The 20,569-nt window shown below is 35.0% G+C and overlaps 1 protein-coding gene across 12 annotated transcripts in view; it reads right to left on the reverse strand.

Moving 5' to 3' along the window:
• Window positions 1–1,059: 1,059 nt before the first annotated feature.
• The window catches only part of LOC128213016 (GTP-binding protein Di-Ras2-like), a 169,521-nt gene continuing 150,011 nt past the window's right edge, over window positions 1,060–20,569 (reverse strand). For all 12 annotated transcript variants that reach the window (XM_052918481.1, XM_052918476.1, XM_052918480.1 and 9 more), the window contains one exon: window positions 1,060–4,377. In XM_052918481.1, the coding sequence (XP_052774441.1) occupies window positions 3,742–4,377 (636 nt within the window). In that variant the 3' untranslated portion in view covers window positions 1,060–3,741. The remainder of the gene's footprint in view (window positions 4,378–20,569) is intronic.

A 20,569-nucleotide genomic window follows, 5' to 3' on the forward strand; every position in this document is an offset into this window, starting at 1 on the left:
GAAGCACGAGAAATCAGTGTTATTTCGCGTACAAATTGGTCAATTGTCTATAGAATCCATTGGAAATTTATTTAGTAGTATATGATGTAATGTAAGTGTTTTCAATCGTCAAATGACCTACTCTATGTTTTAGTGAGAAGACACTGGCACCGGATTTTCAAACTCAAATAATTTTTTTTTAATTTCAAACTGAAAATTATAATACCAAAATTGTGAAAAAATATGAGTATACATACAAAGCGCATATTTCAAAAAAAAAAAAAAACTATAGTTTTTCACAATTTTGGTGTTATAATTTTTAGTTTGGAATTATTATTTTTTTTGATTTTTAAAAAAAATGATTGAGTATGAAAATCCGGTGCCAGTGGGAGAAGAGTATCCGCCTGCTGTTCTTTTAATTTGAACCTTTTTTCAAGGTTCTCTAAAGCGTTATTAAGACACGAATCAAAATAATTTAATTCAGTAAATGGTTTACTCTATCAAATGTTTCTACAAAGCGCAATTAAAGCTGCACTCTCACAGATTGAACATTTTGACAACTTTTTTTTATTTTTTGTCTTGAAACGAGCCAATATTTGCCAAAATCCATGGAAACCGGTTATACAAGACTGCTGACAAAAATTTAGATCGCAGATTTTAATATATGAATTAAAAACTTGATATGATATGGATTTTTCTTTAACCGTTAGTAAAAAACATAATTTTTCGAACGGAAATATTAAAATCTGCGATCTGATTTTTTGTCAGCAACCTTATATCATTGGTTTGCAGATATGTACACATAAATTTGCTCTTTCAATGACAAAAAATAAAAAAAGTTGTAAAAATGGTATATCTGTGAGAGCAGCTTTAAGACATGACTCAAAATCAATCAATTCAGTTAAATGTTTATGTTATCAAATGTTTCTACTTAGCGTAATGATAAGTGAGTTAATCGCCGCCGGCCTCATCACATATTTGTATACTTTGAATCCTATTTACGAGAGCCATCCCGAAGCTTGCCGGAGATGGCCGAGTTTTTACGATTGCACGATGTTGAAATGAATACAACATATAAACTATTCTATCAGCATCATTTTATTCGAGATATAGAAACATAGACATAACAATTATTTGCTATAAGCCAAAAACATTATGCAAGGCTTAGAAAAGTAAAAGTTCATAAGTATAGTTTAATATACATATGTAGTTTTCAAGGGACTCGCTTATGTTTTGGACACTTTTTTTCATAGTAATTCATCTGAAAACACTTAAATCCTAATTATTTTACTCTTCGATATTGAAATTGCAGAAAATAATACAACTGTAGTATCATTTTTTTTAGTTTTAGTGGGTTGCTCAAGCACGCCGGTCAAGTCAAGAAAAAAGTTGAAAACCGCCGTCTTAACTACTAGGCTACAAGGTTGTATACAACTGTCGATTGATATTTTGACCTTTTAATGATACATTGATAACATCACGTGATAATGTCAACTCACTAATCACCTTACAACTAATCACTGAATCCCGTTAGTATTCACAATTGTGGCCTTCAAAGACGATATTTGGGCAAATATCAACATTTGCTGAAGGGTTCCAGCTGTCAGTATCTTAGTTATCACACCCCTAATGATTTGCCAAACTGTATTTCGGTATAAAAAGCGTATGTTGCTAAACATGAGCGAGTCCCTTTAACGCGATCAACAAAAAACAACAACAAGAAACGTCGCTGAACGTTTTTTTTTCACTCTGCACAATAACAAACAAACTCCGCGCAGTGTTACTTTCCTTAAAGTACAGTAATCACTGCCACCATGCAAATCACGTGACCATAGCTACTTTTCTACTATATCGTTAAAGATTGTAAATAATATTTAATCTTAACCATTCATTTTGTATTTTAACTTCAATGCACATTGAATTAGTGAAATCTGACTAAAACTATCCAGAAAAAGAAAGAGAAAAAACATTTATACATTTTAAAGAACTGAAAACAAGCGAGTCTAGCTCATGGTGGCAGAGATCTATTTTGAGTGTGAGGGGAGATCACTTCGTAGGAGATTGGAAAATAATACATGTATTAGACAAAGAAAGGAGAGGAAATGCTCCAGCTTTTCACTCGTTGGAGGTTGTTTGTCGGAGGTGGTCAACGTATTCCATCGGATTATAAAAACCATGTGACATTATTTATTAACGAACTGTCCATTCAGTGGTCAATTAAATGGTCGAATGTTTAAAGTAATCATGGAGTATAAAAAACAAGCTGGTACATAATCAAGATGAAGGATCACGTGACTTAAAGGGGTTCTCACATGGGTCACAACGGGCCACAACCGATGTAAACAAATAAGTAAGCGACGTTAATTCCAAAACAACTTTTTTGACAGAAAACATATGAAAATATTTCTTAGCCTAGAAATGACTATTCTATTTTCTTCTTCTACACGTGTGAAATACTTTAGATTTGTTTGTATTTTAACGATGCAATCCTTGGCCAAAATTTCAACTTGACAGAATTTTGTAGAACGATGCATTGCTGAAATTTTGGCCAAGGATTGCATCATCAAACTATAAGCAATACAAGCAATGTGTCACACGTGTAGATGATATTACGAAATAGTCACTTACTTTTTTGTTTACATTCTGTTTTGTTTGTGACCCGTGCTGACCTATGTGAGAACCCCTTCAAGTCACGTGATTCCTCACACTAATAATCCCTCTGTTGATTAACAGATTTGTTCAATGACAAGACTTTTAAATTACTGACACCAGTTAAGAAATTTAAAAGCCTTCGTCAAGAGAATTACATCATATACTTGTCTAAGGGGGAATACTGCGTAGGAGATCGGAGAAATGTGCGTTCAGTTGTCAAATCCTTTAAACCATTCGGAAATACTCGGCCATTTTCCATCAAAACTATTTCGGATGTATATGGATGGTTTACAGTTTTAGAACGTTTTACATTTGACTACGCAACAAGAAGATCGCGTAGTAATTTCAATTTAACAGTTATACTTAATGAATTTACTCGTGGGAACCTTAATTATCTAATATGCAATAATACATTTCAGTTGCAATCAATTTAACTTGGTTATATAAATTCACGTAAAACACTGCATTTAATGAATAACAGTATTTACAATTTTACGGACTACTTCTGCTGATATACCTAAAACGGCCGAGGTGTTCCGGATGCCTTAAAACGGTGCAAGAGTTACCCCTCTTTGATCGACAATGTACTAATAAAAGAACCTAAAAAGCCTTGTTTTTACTGTTTTATAATACAATTCTAGTGAAAGTACACGATTAAATCAAAACAATAAATATATGCACTTTGATGACTCTAGCAACAGAAAATGTTCGCTTTCAACTAAAGCAACAATTGGTTCGTACTAAGAATACATTTCATTAGTATAATAACTACACGTCCAAATTAGCAGGTCCACAACTGCAATCCGAGATTCAAACTAATGTATGGGACGGCCTTTGAAAAACTTGCATCAACAATTATTGCAAGAATATCCGAAAAAGTGTATCCGAAACCGAATGGCGGCTTAAGAGGTCATTATCCGAAACAGTCTATCCGAAACCAAAATGGCGGCTTGTGGTCACCGAACATCCGGTTATTGTAAAGGACCATAGAGAAAACTCCGCGAGTTGAAAGAGTATCGGAATCGGTGCAGACGAGCACTTTTGTGCCCAAAATATGATAAAATATCACTGTAACGCCTTACATTAACGTCCAATAACAACCCACGAATCTCACATTATTGAACACTTTCCCTTCAGTTTCTCCTTCCGCTTTTGTGAGCGAGTCTTTTTTGTTTCCAACTGTAAACTCATTGTCCGACGCTTTTCTAATTGTAGCAGTTCTTGGAACAACTCTTTTACGTTATAGTTCGTTTTAGCGGAAGTCTCAAGATGCGCACACTTCCATTGCTTTGATAGTGCAGCGCCCTCTGCAGTGGTAACCTCTCGACAAAGCTCGTCACATTTATTACCCACCAACATGGTAGGAATCCCTTCCATATCCGGCCCTTTAATTTCATTAATCTCTTCAAAGATTGGTTTCAACTCCTCTAAGGACTGTCTGCTTGTTATTGAGTAAACCAAAATGAAGGCGTGGCCTTTTGAGATTGACAACCGTTGCATGGCGGGAAACTGATGACTTCCGGTTGTATCTGTAATTTGCAACGTACAAACTTGTTTATTACAACTGATCACTTGTCGGTAAGTGTCCTCTATCGTGGGGATGTACGATTCCCGGAAGGTGCCCCTGACGAAACGGAGCACGAGGGAACTCTTGCCGACCCCGCCGGCGCCAAAAACGACCACCCTGTAGTCGTTGCTCTGTTCGGGCATGACACGCAGACGGACGGACCGATCTTTAGGCTGCGACTGAAAGTATAGGAAAGTAAAAATTAAGATATTTTCTCAAAATGAGGGCCTTTAGTGTGTGGGGGTGGGAAGGGGTGGGGATGGGGATGGAGGGGATAATAACAAAGGGAAATAACTCTATATGGCCGTCATTTCTGTGTGCTCAGTTCCTTCTCAATGCGTAACCCTCAAAATGGGTACATCTAATATCCATGGCGATATATCAATATAAATAAGTAATGATTCACCAGACAGCTCCTTTTGATCAACATATATGCAACTGAATCGACAAAGAGGCATCAGCCGACGTACTCGCAAACACCAATATACCTTAGATGCTAGTTGAGTACGTATGAAACTGATATATAACATTTCATGGATAAACATATGTACCGCAAAGAGCACTGACAATCATTATAATTGGCTGACGTACATGGCATACCATGAACTATTATATTTGCTCAATTAGGCCATGTTCTTTGTTTCCTCTAACAACTCAAAAAATAGAATATGTAGGTAGTAGGTAGGTAGTCATATTTGTTTTTTGTTTTTTTATCGAGAACCAGTATTCTGTATCAAACAGACCTATATCAGGATAAATCACGGTTGTAGAAAATTTTAAACATAAAATAATCAAGTGTCAACATTTTCATTCCGATTTTTTTTAAGAATTTACGTAAAATTTCTACTACGGCATAAAAAAACTCTAGGGTCGGGAAAAAAGTTTAGATCGATCGGGTACTGGAAAGAAACATTTATTTCATAGCACTGTTGTAGAAATTTTAAATAAAAAATGGTTAAATTTTAACATGTTCACTCCAAAACTGCACATATATTCAAAGAAATTACGAACACCAAATCCAAACTACGGCATATAAAACTTTAGTGTCTGGAGGAACAATTTGGGTCGGTAGGGTAGTGAAAACAAACATTTATTTTTACGCCCTATACTAGTATTTGCTTATTTTGTTTAAGGTTATCATGGTCAGCAGGAGGTGTGGTTTATTGAACTTCATACAGCTATTTCTGTAAGCAAGCATTAAACAATCATAAACATTGAACTCGAATGACCATTAGTTGTATACATTTAGCGCAGAATCTGAAAACGGACATTGACTTACGATATACCGTTGCTATTTCTGTAAGACTAGTTAGGTTTTATTATTGTCTTTTCCACAAGGAATTCTAATATCTACGTGTCTGGAGAATGTCTCTTAAATCATAAACTGAACATAACAAGGTTCGAACAAACGCGTGGATTATTTTGCAAATGAGGACAAATATAGCGTGGTTAGGCGGAAATATGCGTGCAAAGAAAATAGTTTCAGTGTATTTGAGTCATTAGTTACCGCCATGCAAATCGGCTTAACGGCTTCTAAGAGGTTATTTTTAACTATCCATACACACGTGCTGATAAAAATCCATACACACGTGCCGATAAAAATCTATAACCACGTGCCAATTAAAATCCATAACCACGTGCCGATAAAAATCCATAAACACATGCTGTTTTAATCCATACACACGTGCTGATTTAAGGCACGTATACACCAAACGATTTATAAAAAGTCCACTTACAGGCTGGTTGCTGAACAATTTAGTATAATAGGTGATTATGAAGGAAAACTTATGTGGATAGAAAGGCAAGCCAATCACCTGACAACACTTACAAAACTTTCTTCCATCTAAATTGTACATAAAATATCCCACCTTTTAAATATATACTTCTAAAATACATTTCGCCTACAATTATCTTCTATTGACAAATAATCTTCCACCTGCTAAACTCTTCCAACGACATAATCCCTTCCACCCACAGATATCCTCCACCCACCTTACACATTCTTTCACCTACAACTATCGCTCACCTATAGATACACTATATTGACAAAATAACTCAAACCTTCAGATTGTTTCCACCTTAAAAGGACTAGCTCTTGTTTTTGGGGGTTTTATTATCAGTTATGCATCTTAAACCATTTATATTATAATTATTTTACTCCATGATACAAAATTTGCTGAAAAAACAAACAAACAAACAATTAAAGTTTGAAAAAAAAACTGGTTGAAGTGGGGAGTGAACCCACGCAAGAAAAGCCAAGAAATAATTAGAAAATTGACACGAAAATAACTCGCCCACAAGGACTGATACATGAGCCTAGAGATGATATAACCTTTAAGCCTGTTTTTGAATCTCGTTACTATTCCTATTCAGAATCGCTGACTTAAAAGACAATAATATAGCATATAAAGCAACACTTGTTGAAGGTTTCCAGCCGTCAGTATCTTAGTTTTAACACTCCAAAAATTTGCCACACTTTAGTCAATCATAAAAAGTGTATTTTTTAAAACATGAGCGAGTCCCTTTAAAGTGTCCTCCACCTATAAAGCTAGACACTTCAAAAAACGTCCAAATGATAAAAACATTGACCCAGAACATAGTTTTCGAGTAAAATGTTGATTTTTTTTGTTTTGATTTTCATGCATAATATTAAAAAATAATGATTTAGTTTTTATAGATGGGCGTTTCAAATAATACCTACATTCCCCAATCAAAATTGCGCAAAAATAAGGCTAATATTTTTATCAAATTGCCGTCAAGATAATATCTTTAGTCCCTGTAAACTATGACATCATAAGTCCCGATGACGTCATGTTAACTTTAATATATATATGCTTGTCGCGTATCACTTTCTGTTTCCGGTATTAGAACCACTGATCTCAACTCCCCACGACTCACATTTAAGACAAAGCGCCTAAAGACGCCAAATATTCAGTAATTAAGAAAATAGTGCTTTTTGGGTCAATTTATTTCCCCTTAACCTAACGAGTACTACAACGAATGTAGACCACAAGGCCAAGCTCGTAAACTGGAAATAAATGGATTCCAATTACAAGTACTGTGCCAGAGAACTTTCGCAATGACGAAACATCTTGAGCAATAATTGACAAACCTACTAAATTAATCACCAAGGCGTCACATAGCATCGACCAAAACTAGGGGAACTATTTGTTTACAGAGAATTCCTTCCATCTTGTAGCATCAATGGAAAATTGGCCCATTGAGATTTCCACGTGAAAACTAGGTCATTCCAAGAGATCCCGCATAAGCGTACACGGTGTATTGGAAGCCAATTCCTGCCTGGCTTTCTTGCAAAATATCGACTGAGCTGGCTTTAATTTGCGGTTTATTCAATATGGGAATCCCTTGGGTATAAGATAGTTCTCTGAGATCGATACGCAACGAGACATTGAGAAGTTGGGTTCCATGTATATCGCGTGCGTTTACGCAGCAGATAGCTCTCTTGTTTGCAGACGACATAGAGAAAAAAAATCCCAGAAAATTATCTTGTCAGCAAATGGCATCGGGTCTGTTTCTGAACTGTGGCTAAATATGACCCTTCTGTATAATTTCGCACATTTTATGCGATGTTATTTTGGCCGACACTAACGGGCATATTACTGGAAGTATGCTCAAGCAATTTGTGCAATTTAAGCTCATGAAGTCGTACAAACTGTGTGATATTTACTGACTTTACAATGAACCCGTGACGACTCAAACTTCTACAGATTCACCACACTAATGGGTATAATGTTCTTAACAAATGCACCACATTGTCCAAACCAAAACCATTTCTCTGCCGATCTAAGAAATTTTTTAAACATAACAGAAGCACTCTTAGTATAATGTTCTTAACAAATGCACCACATTGTCCAAACCAAAACCATTTCTCTGCCGATCTAAGAAAGATTAAAAACATAACAGAAGCACTCTTAGTATAATGTTCTTAACAAATGCACCACATTGTCCAAACCAAAACCATTTCTCTGCCGATCTAAGAAATTTTTTAAACATAACAGAAGCACTCTTAGTATAATGTTCTTAACAAATGCACCACATTGTCCAAACCAAAACCATTTCTCTGCCGATCTAAGAATTTTTTTAAACATAACAGAAGCACTCTTAGTATAATGTTCTTAACAAATGCACCACATTGTCCAAACCAAAACCATTTCTCTGCCGATCTAAGAAATTTTTTAAACATAACAGAAGCACTCTAACTCCCAAATAAGATGTTCTACAACTAATACAATAGTTATAATTTACCAAAAAAGATTAATAAATATCGAAAACAATGTTTGTTTTTAATGAAACCGTGTTCAAATTGGAAGAAAGGTGCATAAAACACAACATTTCTGCCTTATGAGACGATACTTGGTCACTGTAAATCTTTTAGGACCCACCATTGATTTAATATTTGTGCGTTTTCAGCTATTTAATTCCATACATGCATTATTTAGGACGTAGTTAAAGGTTTATCAGTCATAATTTAAGTTTTTTATACATGTGTATGTAACTATGTATTGATTTTAATTAGAGTGTCACTTAAAAAAATAAATGTTAGCTTTTACTGTTGACACAAGATAAGGTTTGATGCAAAAATAGACTGGCTGAAATATATTTTGAAACTACTATTTTGGTGCATTACTCAAAATTGATCTACGTTAAATTAATGAACATAAAACGTCAGCATAATGAGCATTAAGCGTTAAAATAAAGAACATTAAGCGTAACAATAATGAACATTAAAAGTAAAATTAATGAACAAAAACAGTGAAAAATGCTCGATTTACATTGGCCCACAGAAAAATGAAATCATAGTATGCTTCCTTTTACAACTGACACACGTAAGCCTTGGCTGAAATATACTCTATGAAACTGTTTTTGGTGCATTTGTTAGAATCGATCTTGAAATGAATAAACAGAAAATTTGAAAAACCCTCGATTGTTATTGACACACTAAAAAAATGCAAACACCAAGTATATGCTTCATATTACAACTGACACTAATAAAACAAATAAGTCTTGGAAGAAAGTTCTGAAATTGTTTATCGTCCATATACATCCGAGGCTAGTTTCGAAGGAAAATGGCTAAAGTCCTCCATTTTTTTTTTACAAGTGTACTAAATTAAACTTAGAATTTCCTTTTCAGCTACATATCACAGTGAAAAAAAGCATCTCTGCCAATGAAACAAAAGCAAGCCACTGATTTTAAATGTAAAAATGGTTCGTGAAAATACATAATAATATAATAAATAAATTGTTACCATTTTCTATAGAAAATCACTGATATTCTACCTCGTTTCTACCATATAAATCTTATTACCCATATAAAGCTCTATTCAATGTTGCGGTAATTCATATTTCTGTAATCACTTCCATTGATAATGTGATCTAGTGTTAATCAAATATTAAAAGATGACGTCAAAGCACTCCAACCCATCAAGCAAATCTGCTGTGTTCCAGAGCGTCTGAGCTATCATTAAATCATGAAGAAAAAAGATAAAGAAGACGCACTGATGCAGGCATGTCTGTGTGGGCACCACGGCAAGAAGATACAGGAAAACACTAGAACTAAACACAGGTTTATTAAATACCTCACATAACAATTACGTTAATGAAATAAGATGTAAATTGAACATTTCAGACGAACTGTTTTGAACTATGCGTTACTATTACAGTACCAGTGATGCACGTTAGTAACCAAAGTCGAGGTAGTGTCATAGCATTGGTGTTTCTGTCGATGTCTAAATTGCATTTCATGACCGAAAGATATGAACATATTTCGAAGCCTTTAAACGACTTTGCTATTTTCTGCTTCTACACTTTGAAATACTCTTGGCCAAAATTTCAGCATTGCATCGTTCTACAAAATGTTGTCAAGTTGAGGTTTTCGCCAAGGATTGCATCATTTAAATACATGCGCATCTAAGATATTATGAGAACCCCTTTAAGTCACGTGATTCCTAAACTGACAAGACTAGACTGGTCAACTGTCACCTTTTATGATCTTTCAACTGCTATTTTCGGTTAATGTAAACATTTTTTTATGTCTTGTCACAACAGACGTTGCTAAGAAGATATCCTAAATATAGCCTCTATATCACTTCGGTCGCCGACAAAAGGGGAAGATTTTCATTTATATCCGTTCTCGCTCACCAGATTCTAAAAAACGTCAATCAGTGATTACAGTCTATTTATGGAAGTTGAGATTATCTTTTTTATATGTCTTCTTTTTTTCTTTTATTAGAATCCGTCTGTACTCCAAATGCCAATCAATAGAGACCGAGCGAGAATCAAGCATTTTTATGATTTCTTCACACGTGTTTAAAATCCGGATTCTCTTAAAATAACATGGACATTGATCTTGGACTAAAACTTGCAACCCTACCGATTAAAAGCGGTCTCCCGGTAGAGCCGCGATTTACACTAATTCCGAAATTACTTTTTTGCATATTTCTCGGAGTGAAAATATCGGGGGTGTTAAAATCTGTAATTACTTAGCCGCGGAAAATGAAAGAGCTATCGACCAGTTGGAAATTTTACATCCCATGGAAATGCGCAGCGATTAGGAAACCTATAAATAAACGGAGCTAGTGCGAGGGCGTCCTTAGATAATTTCCAAGTATTCCATAATTGTTCGACGTTGCCCGCAGGGCGCTTCTTTAGGAGATCATACTTGATGTTTTAACGAGTAAGGAAAGTAGCGTCAGCAGTTTTCTAGGACCACAAAAGCCCATCTAAAATGAAGACAAACATGGAAACTAGATCCTTGCTTTTCCGAAATGCATTTACCAAAACATATCGCTAATCAAAGAATACACATCGCAATAAAAAGAGTCGGTTTCCTCTCGTTTTTGTCTTTAATATGACGTATTCAAAAGGGCCTACTTTCGTTGATGACGTCACGTTTGTACACTTAGTGTCTTAGAATATATTTAAAACAATAATATTGAGCAATATGGCAACACATTTTCAAGTAATGTTTTTGAAGTGTTGTTAGTGTTTAGCGCCAACAACCTTTATTCAACATTTCCAATGTGTTGATACCAAACCAGTTTCATTTTTGCTTTTAAGGGTTTTGGCGATTTGGAAACCTGATTAAGATGTGTTGCTTATAGTAGCAAATGCATAGTTTTGTGCATAGTTTCAGCAACAATTTCTTCAAAACAATACCGCAGATGGCCTTTTGCCATTTTTAACTAAACAGTATTGCAACACACGTGTTAGATCACTGCGCGTCATGTTTGTTTTTCAAAGTAAACTAGTTTTCGGATGGAACGAACCGACAAAACTACCCACGGAGAGTTTTCGATAGTTTCAAAAACAATAAATTTTATTTGAAACTGTTACAACAAAAACACAGTACGTGAAACCGATAGAAAATTGACACAATGGCGAACCCACGCCGATAAAGTAAAAAAAAGTTAGAAAACCGACGCCTTAAATAAGGTCATCAGAACTTACATAACAGTGTTGAATATTTTGACCTTTTATCAATACATTGATAACATCACGTGATATTGTCAACTAATCACGCTGCTAATTAAAGCTGTTATTAACGCTTATGAAGTATCAACATTTGCATTTGCTAAAGGTTTTCAGCTGTCGGTATCTGTTAATAACGCGTACTTTGACCAACCCAATTGCGTTCATATCCCCGATAATGACAATAGTTCATTATTTCATTCAAGAATTGTTAAAAAAATTCTTCATTTCATTTAAGAAAACCTTTAAGTAATCCGTTCTTACCCACTCTGTAAATAGAACGACCCGACTATAACGGGAAACATTTTTTTCAAATGACGTCACAATAACGCGGGAAAAGATCAACCACTTGAAATCACTTTAAAACGTAAAATTGAAACACTTCTGGTACCATTATATTTAAAATATAATAAACTTACACTTTTAAAAATGTTGATCTATATTTTACGGGACCTGCAGACACAATACAACCAATAACAAGATCAAAAGCTTTCATGTATATTGTTAGGCAATGAATTACGATCCGAACATATCCGAAGATGTTGCGTTCATCGATTGATGAACGCAATTGCCGAAAGGCAGTTCATTTAAGGAATGGAAGTTGAGGTGTAAATATTAAGTACTAGTCTAGACTTAATCATTAAGATTTTCATATTTTCGCGAGTGCTTAAAAGGTCCGCCCACTGCCACTCATCCGATACGGTACACACTCCCTGTGTCAGAGTTTGCGTTGACTACGTATCAGCCAGTGAGGTAGTGTTCTAAGTTAGTTTAATGACCTGAATTAAAATCTTAATAATCAAGAAGGGCTCGTTCGTTACGCTCAGTGTGCTCATTCTTAATATTTAAGATTTTAATTCATGTCATCTTACTATGACATAGCAAAAATAACCATTAACATTCCTGGAAATCACACAAAGCCTCTGTTTTTCCCGTTAACGTGTCTTCTTCATTTATCCTTGAACGCTTTGTAGAAAGTCAACAAAAAGTAATCTTAAATGAAACTATGAAATCCTGCACAATTAACCTCAGAACTTTTAAAGACACATTACTCAACCTGCTTCTATCTTTTGTACAAAAAAGAGATTAGAACACATTTGTATTGAGCACATCTGGGCCATAAACCCGACACGTCACATTTTTCACAAATGCAAAACTTGTGATAATGTTACAAATCTTTTCAAGCATATAAATTGAAACATATGTTTTCATGTAAAAAAGTGTGTATGAATCCCATGAAACTGCGTTATTATTTTTCACAAATGCGGAATTTGTGATAATTTGTATACAAAAACGTGTATGAATTGCACGGAAATGAAGCATAAAAAGTATTTAAAAATACGGCATTTCAGATCACATTTCCCTACATGTGGGAGACGTGATTTTTTTAAAATGTGTGGTCAAAAAAGAAGAAACTCTGGGAAAATAAATCCTCGAAGCGACGTCTCTGATGTCAACAGTTGCAATATTCAACTAATTAGTTGATTTTCAAAATGTGTGGTCAAAAAAGAGCAGCCTCTTGGAAAATAATTCCTCGAAGCGACGGTTTTGGTCTTAACAGTTATGTCATGAAAAGGTCTTTTTTTTGAACTTATAAGTTGATTTTATTTTAATTGTGTTTTCAAAAAGAGCAATCTTTTGGAATATAATTCCTTAAATCAACGTCTCTGGTCTTAACAAGTGCGTCTTGAAAAGGTCGAATCATTCAATTAATTAGTTGTTTTTTTTAATGTGTGGTAAAAAAAGAGCAACCTCTTGGAAAATAAGTCGTCGCTTTAAATCGACGTCTCTGGTCTTAAGAGGTGCGTCTTGGAAAGGTCGAATCATTCAACTAATTAGTTTTTTAATGTGTGGTAAAAAAGAGCAACCTCTTGGAAACTTAATCCTCGAAGCGACGTCTTTGGTCTCAACAGTTGTGTCATGAAAAGGTTAAATTACTCAACTAATTAGTTGAACGTGACTTCTTAAACCCCCATGTACAGCAAAACTACTTATTAAAGACGTGAAAACATGAGAATCCACCCTGGGGACGAATGTCTTAGATGTCGATGAAAATAGTTAAGAGGTCACTGCACTGAATTGGTTTGATATGACTTCTTAACTCACCCCCGCCCCCTCTTCACCACCATGTGCGACACAAAAACGGATTAAGACACGAGAACACAGGCAACCAAAATATAAGACGAACGTCATAGATGTCAATGGAAATGGTTTGGAGGTCGCTGCATCCAACTGTTTCAATATGACTCCTAAAAGGTTCAATATGACTTCCATCCCCGACCCCCTCCAACACACCCCTACCCATACCCCGATTACGACACAAAATACGTTTTAAAGACACAACGATAACGTGAGCACCAAATGGGAACGACTTTCACAGCGCCTGAAATAATTGAAGGCATATTTAAGGTGTTTGCGGATGTGACGTTTGTGATCTGGTTCCCCGCGTGAAATGCGTGACTGTGATGAAACAGGGATCCACAACAGAACAGTATGTAAACGTTGGTGAATATAATCGTTACACAATGATGTGAATAAAAGTGTTCCCGAGGTCGTATCAAACAACTGTTTGCAACAAAAGAACCTTTCTCAAATGACAAACACACTTTGAGGAGATAAATAAAGGAGATGTGAATGAAAGGACCAAGGGTAATAATACTGTTTCAATTTCAAAATAATTCCACAACACCGACACTGAATCAAGAAGGGAGGACAAAAAGAATTGCTCTCCCAGATTTCACCGAAAGTGAGTCAAAGGTTGCGCGTGTAGAATAATACCAAACCAAACGATAAATGTACTTTAATCAAAAGTGGAAATGAGAAAAGTTACTAAGGTAGGAGGATAATTGGAAATTATGTCCCCGATTTCAACAAAAGTGTTTCAAAGGTCGCATGTGGAAACTTTATTCAAAGGAGGTGATCTGAATAAAATCGAAACTCGCCTTTTCGAACATTTTTAACTCGATGTACTGGTCATGTCGAACGTTTTCGAATATATTTGGTGTATAGTTACACTTGTTTTTTTCTATATCGGTTAATTCGAATATACTTTATCTCGAAGTACTTCTTTAGGTCCAAATATACTTCGACATTCCGAGTTTTGACTGTAGTACTTCAGGTTGGAAGCTAAACATGTATACATGTAATGGGTTTATAGTGACACATGTTTTGTATTTCGGTTATTTTGAATGTCTGTCTTCTCGAAGTATTTCTTGAGGTCCAAACATACTTCGGCATAGCGAGTTTTGGTTGATGTTTCTTAGGTGGGAAGACAAACTTATGAAGTAATGTTCAAGTTTTCAAAGAAAGTTACTTAAAGGTCGCATGTTAAGATAGATAATATCAAACAAAATAATAAAAGTACTTTAATAAAAAAAGATTTGAATAGTAACTGGTGGGAGGAAAATTGAAAATTGTATCTCCGATTTCAACGAAAATGATTTTAAGGTTGCATGTGAAAATTAATCCCAAACCAAACTTTTATCAAAAGAGGAGATGTGTATAGTTAGGTGGGAGGATAATTGCAACTCTGTCCCCGATTTCAGCGAAAGTTTTTTAGAGGTCTCATGTGGAAAATAATTCCAAACCAATCGCTTAAAGAACATTAATCAGAAGTTTTTATGTAAGTAGTCATTTATGTGGGAGGATAAAAAGTAACTAGTCAGACAAAACCTATACAAATGTCTTAACAGAATTATATAATTAGGATCAGCACACGATGTCATCCACATATTACTGGTTCTAAATATTTTTCATAAGTGACTTTATTCCAGGACAAAAACTTTTAGATGGTAATTTAAGATGGCATTTAAAGGTAATTTAAGATGTTAATCTAAGACGGTAATTGTAAGATGGTAATTACTAGCTAGTCTGAAGGACATTCATCTATTCTAGGGTAAAAATAAGGTAATTATTTATATCCTGATTCAGGATAATTTTGCTAAGATCTAAAAAAAGTACAATTATAAAAACATTTTCCTAATTTAAAAAGCATATTCTTCAAGTCACGTTTAAAATGGTAGAGTTATTAATAGCTCCTCTATTTCTTAGAAAACACAGATTCAACGCAATATATTCAGTTGAGAAAAAAGGCATTTTTTATTATTTTTTTTTGAATTTCTAATTTTGAATTTGTTTTGAATATTATGAAAAAAGCACATAAAAGTGGTGTAGTGGTAGCAAAACCTACTATCGGTTGTGTAAATTCCCGAAACCGACCCCACCCTCCATGCAGCCCCTGAAGATCAAGGGCGATCGAGGGTGGTTAAGATCTTCCCTCATATAGCACCGGAATGTAACATGAGGACGTAGCATCTGTCACAAAAAAATATACTTGTACACAAAAATAAATTCCATTTATATTATGTTAGTTCTTTTATTGTCATTAAATGAAATGTATCTTGCTGGTGGTTACAGTTATTGCCAACTTATACGAGTGTCCCTCCTACACAACAACATAATAGGCAGATGTGGGGGTTTTTATTACATTACTGTTATTACATTTTCTGACAGATATTGCGCTACAATGGAGCAATAGTCGTATTTTCAAAAAGATGCGGCGGACTGAACATATAATTGATGTACTATTAATAGTCGTATTTTCAAAAAGATGCGGCGGACTGAACATATAATTGATGTACTATTAATAGTCGTATTTTCAAAAAGATGCGACGGACTGAAGATATATTTGATGTACTATTCAGATTCATCTTTAAAACATATATAGCCCTTTCAAGATATACTGAAAGCTGGACTCTCGCAGATTTACCGTTTTTACAGGTTTTTTATTCTTATTTTTTGTCTTGGAATGAGCATTTTTGCGTAAATATCTGTAAAACAGTCTTAAAAGACTGCTGACAAAATATGAGTTCGCACATTTTCATATTTCATTTCGAAAATTAATGTTTTGTGGCTTAAAGCATTACCAACGGTTAAAGAAAAATACATAAAACATCAATAACTGAAATAGAAAATCTGTGACTAACGTTTTGTGAGTAGTCTTATATCACTGGTTTCTTTGCATTTCCGCATAAATTTGCTCGTTCCAAGACAAAACAATTAACAAAATGTCAAAACGTTCAATCCGTGAGAGTGCAGCTTTAAGCAATGTGGCCTAAAGGGCATCCAAAATTCACCTAATGATAAGTTTATTAATATCGCACTCGGGCCTTGCCCTTTGTCGAGAGCTCCGATAAGATTGTAAGTCATATTAGGGGTTTGGATCACAGTGCACAGACAGAATGTAACCCGGGTTATAGCTACCCTGGTTCTTTAATGTGCATCATTGTAAATAACACTGTCACACGGGTTCCCCATTTAACCTCCCTTCCGAAAGACGATTAGTATTTTTTACTGGTGCGGTTGGGAATCGAGCAAGTGACCCCTGGATTGACAGTCAAGTGTGTTTCCACTAGACCACGGATCCTCCACACAAAAAATCACATAATTGTATACCGGAAACCTTACAATTTATTGACCAATCAATAATCTGGTAAAATTTAGGCTGACTTTGACTAGACAAAAAACAACAAACAATTGCATCATATATTATTATGGCTGCCGATGTACTTTGAGCTTCTGTATGATTTATTGAATAACTGAATAAACATTTTACAGCTTTAAACTCACATGCCAAAATATCATATTTAGCGCTTTGGACTTCATAATTACTTCCTGTAAAGGACAAAAACAGGAAAGAACACAATCGTCTCCAACAGGAACCTAAACATTCAACTTACGTCATCAATCAGATTAGCCAATAAATATCGACCACGTGTCAATGTAGAGTTTTATATTCACACGCTTTTGTTCAACTTTCAATAATGCCGCAGACTCCTACACTTCCGGTTTTTCGATAGCGATCAATATTATTTATTGTCCATGTGTGGGCTGTATTTGCTGATACTTTGGCACGATATGACAAATACGTACAGCGGCTCAATGCAGCGAGATCTCGAGCGAGGGGAATCATGACCTTGTGGAATAATCAATATAAGAACACAGGCGGCAGTTATGTTGTCAGGACCCCTACCCTATTTCCCCACCCCCTATCCCAACCCCCACTCCCCCCAAAAAGTAATAAATTATTACTTAAGTTTTGTGCTGAAATTATTATTATTATTAATATATATATATATATATATATATATATATATATATATATATATATATATATATATATATATATATATATATATATATATATATATATATATATATATATTGGTAGGGGAGGGAGGGGGGCTTGGGGTGGAGGGGGCGGGGGTCGTGGTTATAGGGTATGTCCTGTCATTGTTGAAAAATATCTATGCAAACCTCCAGTAACCAACATCCCATACAATGGAGATCGAATGTCTTTTTTGGAATGTTAAACAGAGTAAAACAATTCATGATTATCTCGTTGCGAAAATTCCATGCTTATCGCCAATAGCGACCACGGAAAACTAAATACCTTATTTTGGAAAGTTACACCAGTGAAAACATTTATGGCTATTACGGTTGCAAAAATTCCATGCAAATCGCCAATAGCAACCACGGAAAACCAAATGCCTTATTTTGGCAGGTTACACCAGTGAAATCATGTATGGATATTACGGTTGCAAAAATTCCATGCAAAACGCCAATAGCAACCACGGAAAACTAAATGCCTTATTTTGGCAGGTTACACCAGTGAAATCATTTTTTATGGCTATCACGGTTGCAAAAATTCCATGCAAAACGCCAGTAGCCAACACGGAAATCCGAATGACTTATTTTGGAATCATTTATGGCTATCATTATGGCTACCATGGTTGCAAAAATACCAGGCAGACCAGTAGCCAAAATGTCATACAATGCAGACCGCATCTTGAATAATTTATGAGCTAAAGTCATTTTTTCTAGGATTTTTTAGTCACAATGAAAGAAAATTATACGTATTTTTTCAACAGAAGTATGTATGTTCAATCAAATCAATAAAAAAAAGTATTTCAAATATTATGAAGCGATAATATCATTTGATAAGTGAAATACTGAACTTAAGAAATTGACATAAGGCCAAAAAAAATGTTTGTTTAGGGTAACCTTCCCAAAATATCTAGGTAGGGTAGGTCGGGATTTTTTTTGATTTTTTTATTATTTTTTTTTCAAAATTTGTCGTAAGTTCAGAGTGTTTTCTTGCACATGGCAGTCTTTACTACATTACTGTCATTGCCTGACTTTGTTTTATCATATAAACAATAATTCTGATTAAAATCTGCATTTATACGCCCTTCGTAACTGTCTATTCGCTAACGAATATATTTTTTTCCTCAGAAACGGAAAAAAAATAGTTAGGGTCGGCGCATTTTTATAGGTAGGGTCGGGTTACCCGAAACAGACATATTTTTTTAGGCCTAAGTTGGGAAATTACTTAAGATGTTTAATGAATAACGGCCCAGAAAGAAATAATCTATAAAACTGTAAAAGAACATGTACCATGAAAATGTATCTCAAGTTCGAAAAAACATCAACTCTTAAGCACTTTCTGACCATTCAGAAAACACTGTAGTTAGTTAAAACACAAAACTGGAAAAAATCAACTGTCATCAATGTTGAATAAATATAAGATCATATTTCAGCAGACAATTAAACTCCGAAAAAGTTAAAAGTTAGTTAAAAAAAAACCGAAATTGAAACAGAAAACAACAACAGTCATCAATATCAAAAAATGATTGAATAAATATAAGATCATGTTTAAGCAGACAATTCCATGTATCTCTGAGCGTTATTGGAACCCATTTTCTACCTGTACAGAAATAATTAATGTCCTTTGTGGCTAGTTGCTAATGATGTATCGATTCTTGGTAAATTATTCTAAATCAATAAGACTAAATATACGCACGCGGACGTACTCCAGTCCTTTGTATGGGAAAAATAACTAGATGCCTAACGAGATATTAACATGGAAGCATTTACCAGCACCAAAGTAAATCGCGAGCATTAAGAGCTGGTTTCAGAGAAGAATAGGTCAAAAACCGAAGAAAATATATCTAAGATAAAAGAAAATGAGTGTTTATTGCCAGACGCCTTAAAGCTGCACTCTCAAAGCTTAACCTTTTAACATTTTTTTTTAATTTTTGTCTTGGAGTGAGCCAATGTTTGCGTAAATATCTGAAACCCAGTGATATAAGACTGCTGAAACCCAGTGATATAAGACTGCTGAAACCCAGTGATATAAGACTGCTGAAACCCAGTGATATAAGACTGCTGATACCCAGTGATATAAGACTGCTGAAACCCAGTGATATAAGACTGCTGAAACCCAGTGATATAAGACTGCTGAAACCCAGTGATATAAGACTGCTGAAACCCAGTGATATAAGACTGCTGAAACCCAGTGATATAAGACTGCTGATACCCAGTGATATAAGACTGCTAAAACCCAGTGATATAAGACTGCTGAAACCCAGTGATATAAGACTGCTGAAACCCAGTGATATAAGACTGCTGAAACCCAGTGATATAAGACTGCTGAAACCCAGTGATATAAGACTGCTGAAACCCAGTGATATAAGACTGCTGAAACCCAGTGATATAAGACTGCTGAAACCCAGTGATATAAGACTGCTGAAACCCAGTGATATAAGACTGCTGAAACCCAGTGATATAAGACTGCTGAAACCCAGTAATATAAGACTGCTGAAACCCAGTGATATAAGACTGCTGATACCCAGTGATATAAGACTGCTGAAACCCAGTGATATAAGACTGCTGAAACCCAGTGATATAAGACTGCTGAAACCCAGTGATATAAGACTGCTGACTGCTGGTCGCAGGTTTTCATTTTTCATTTCGTAATTGATGTTCTATGGCTAAAAGCGTTACTAAACGCTTTAAGAAAAATGTATAAAACACATTTTATGA

Source organism: Mya arenaria, chromosome 13 (assembly GCF_026914265.1).
Source record: "Mya arenaria isolate MELC-2E11 chromosome 13, ASM2691426v1".
In the NCBI taxonomy this organism is placed as follows: Eukaryota; Metazoa; Mollusca; class Bivalvia; order Myida; family Myidae; genus Mya; species Mya arenaria.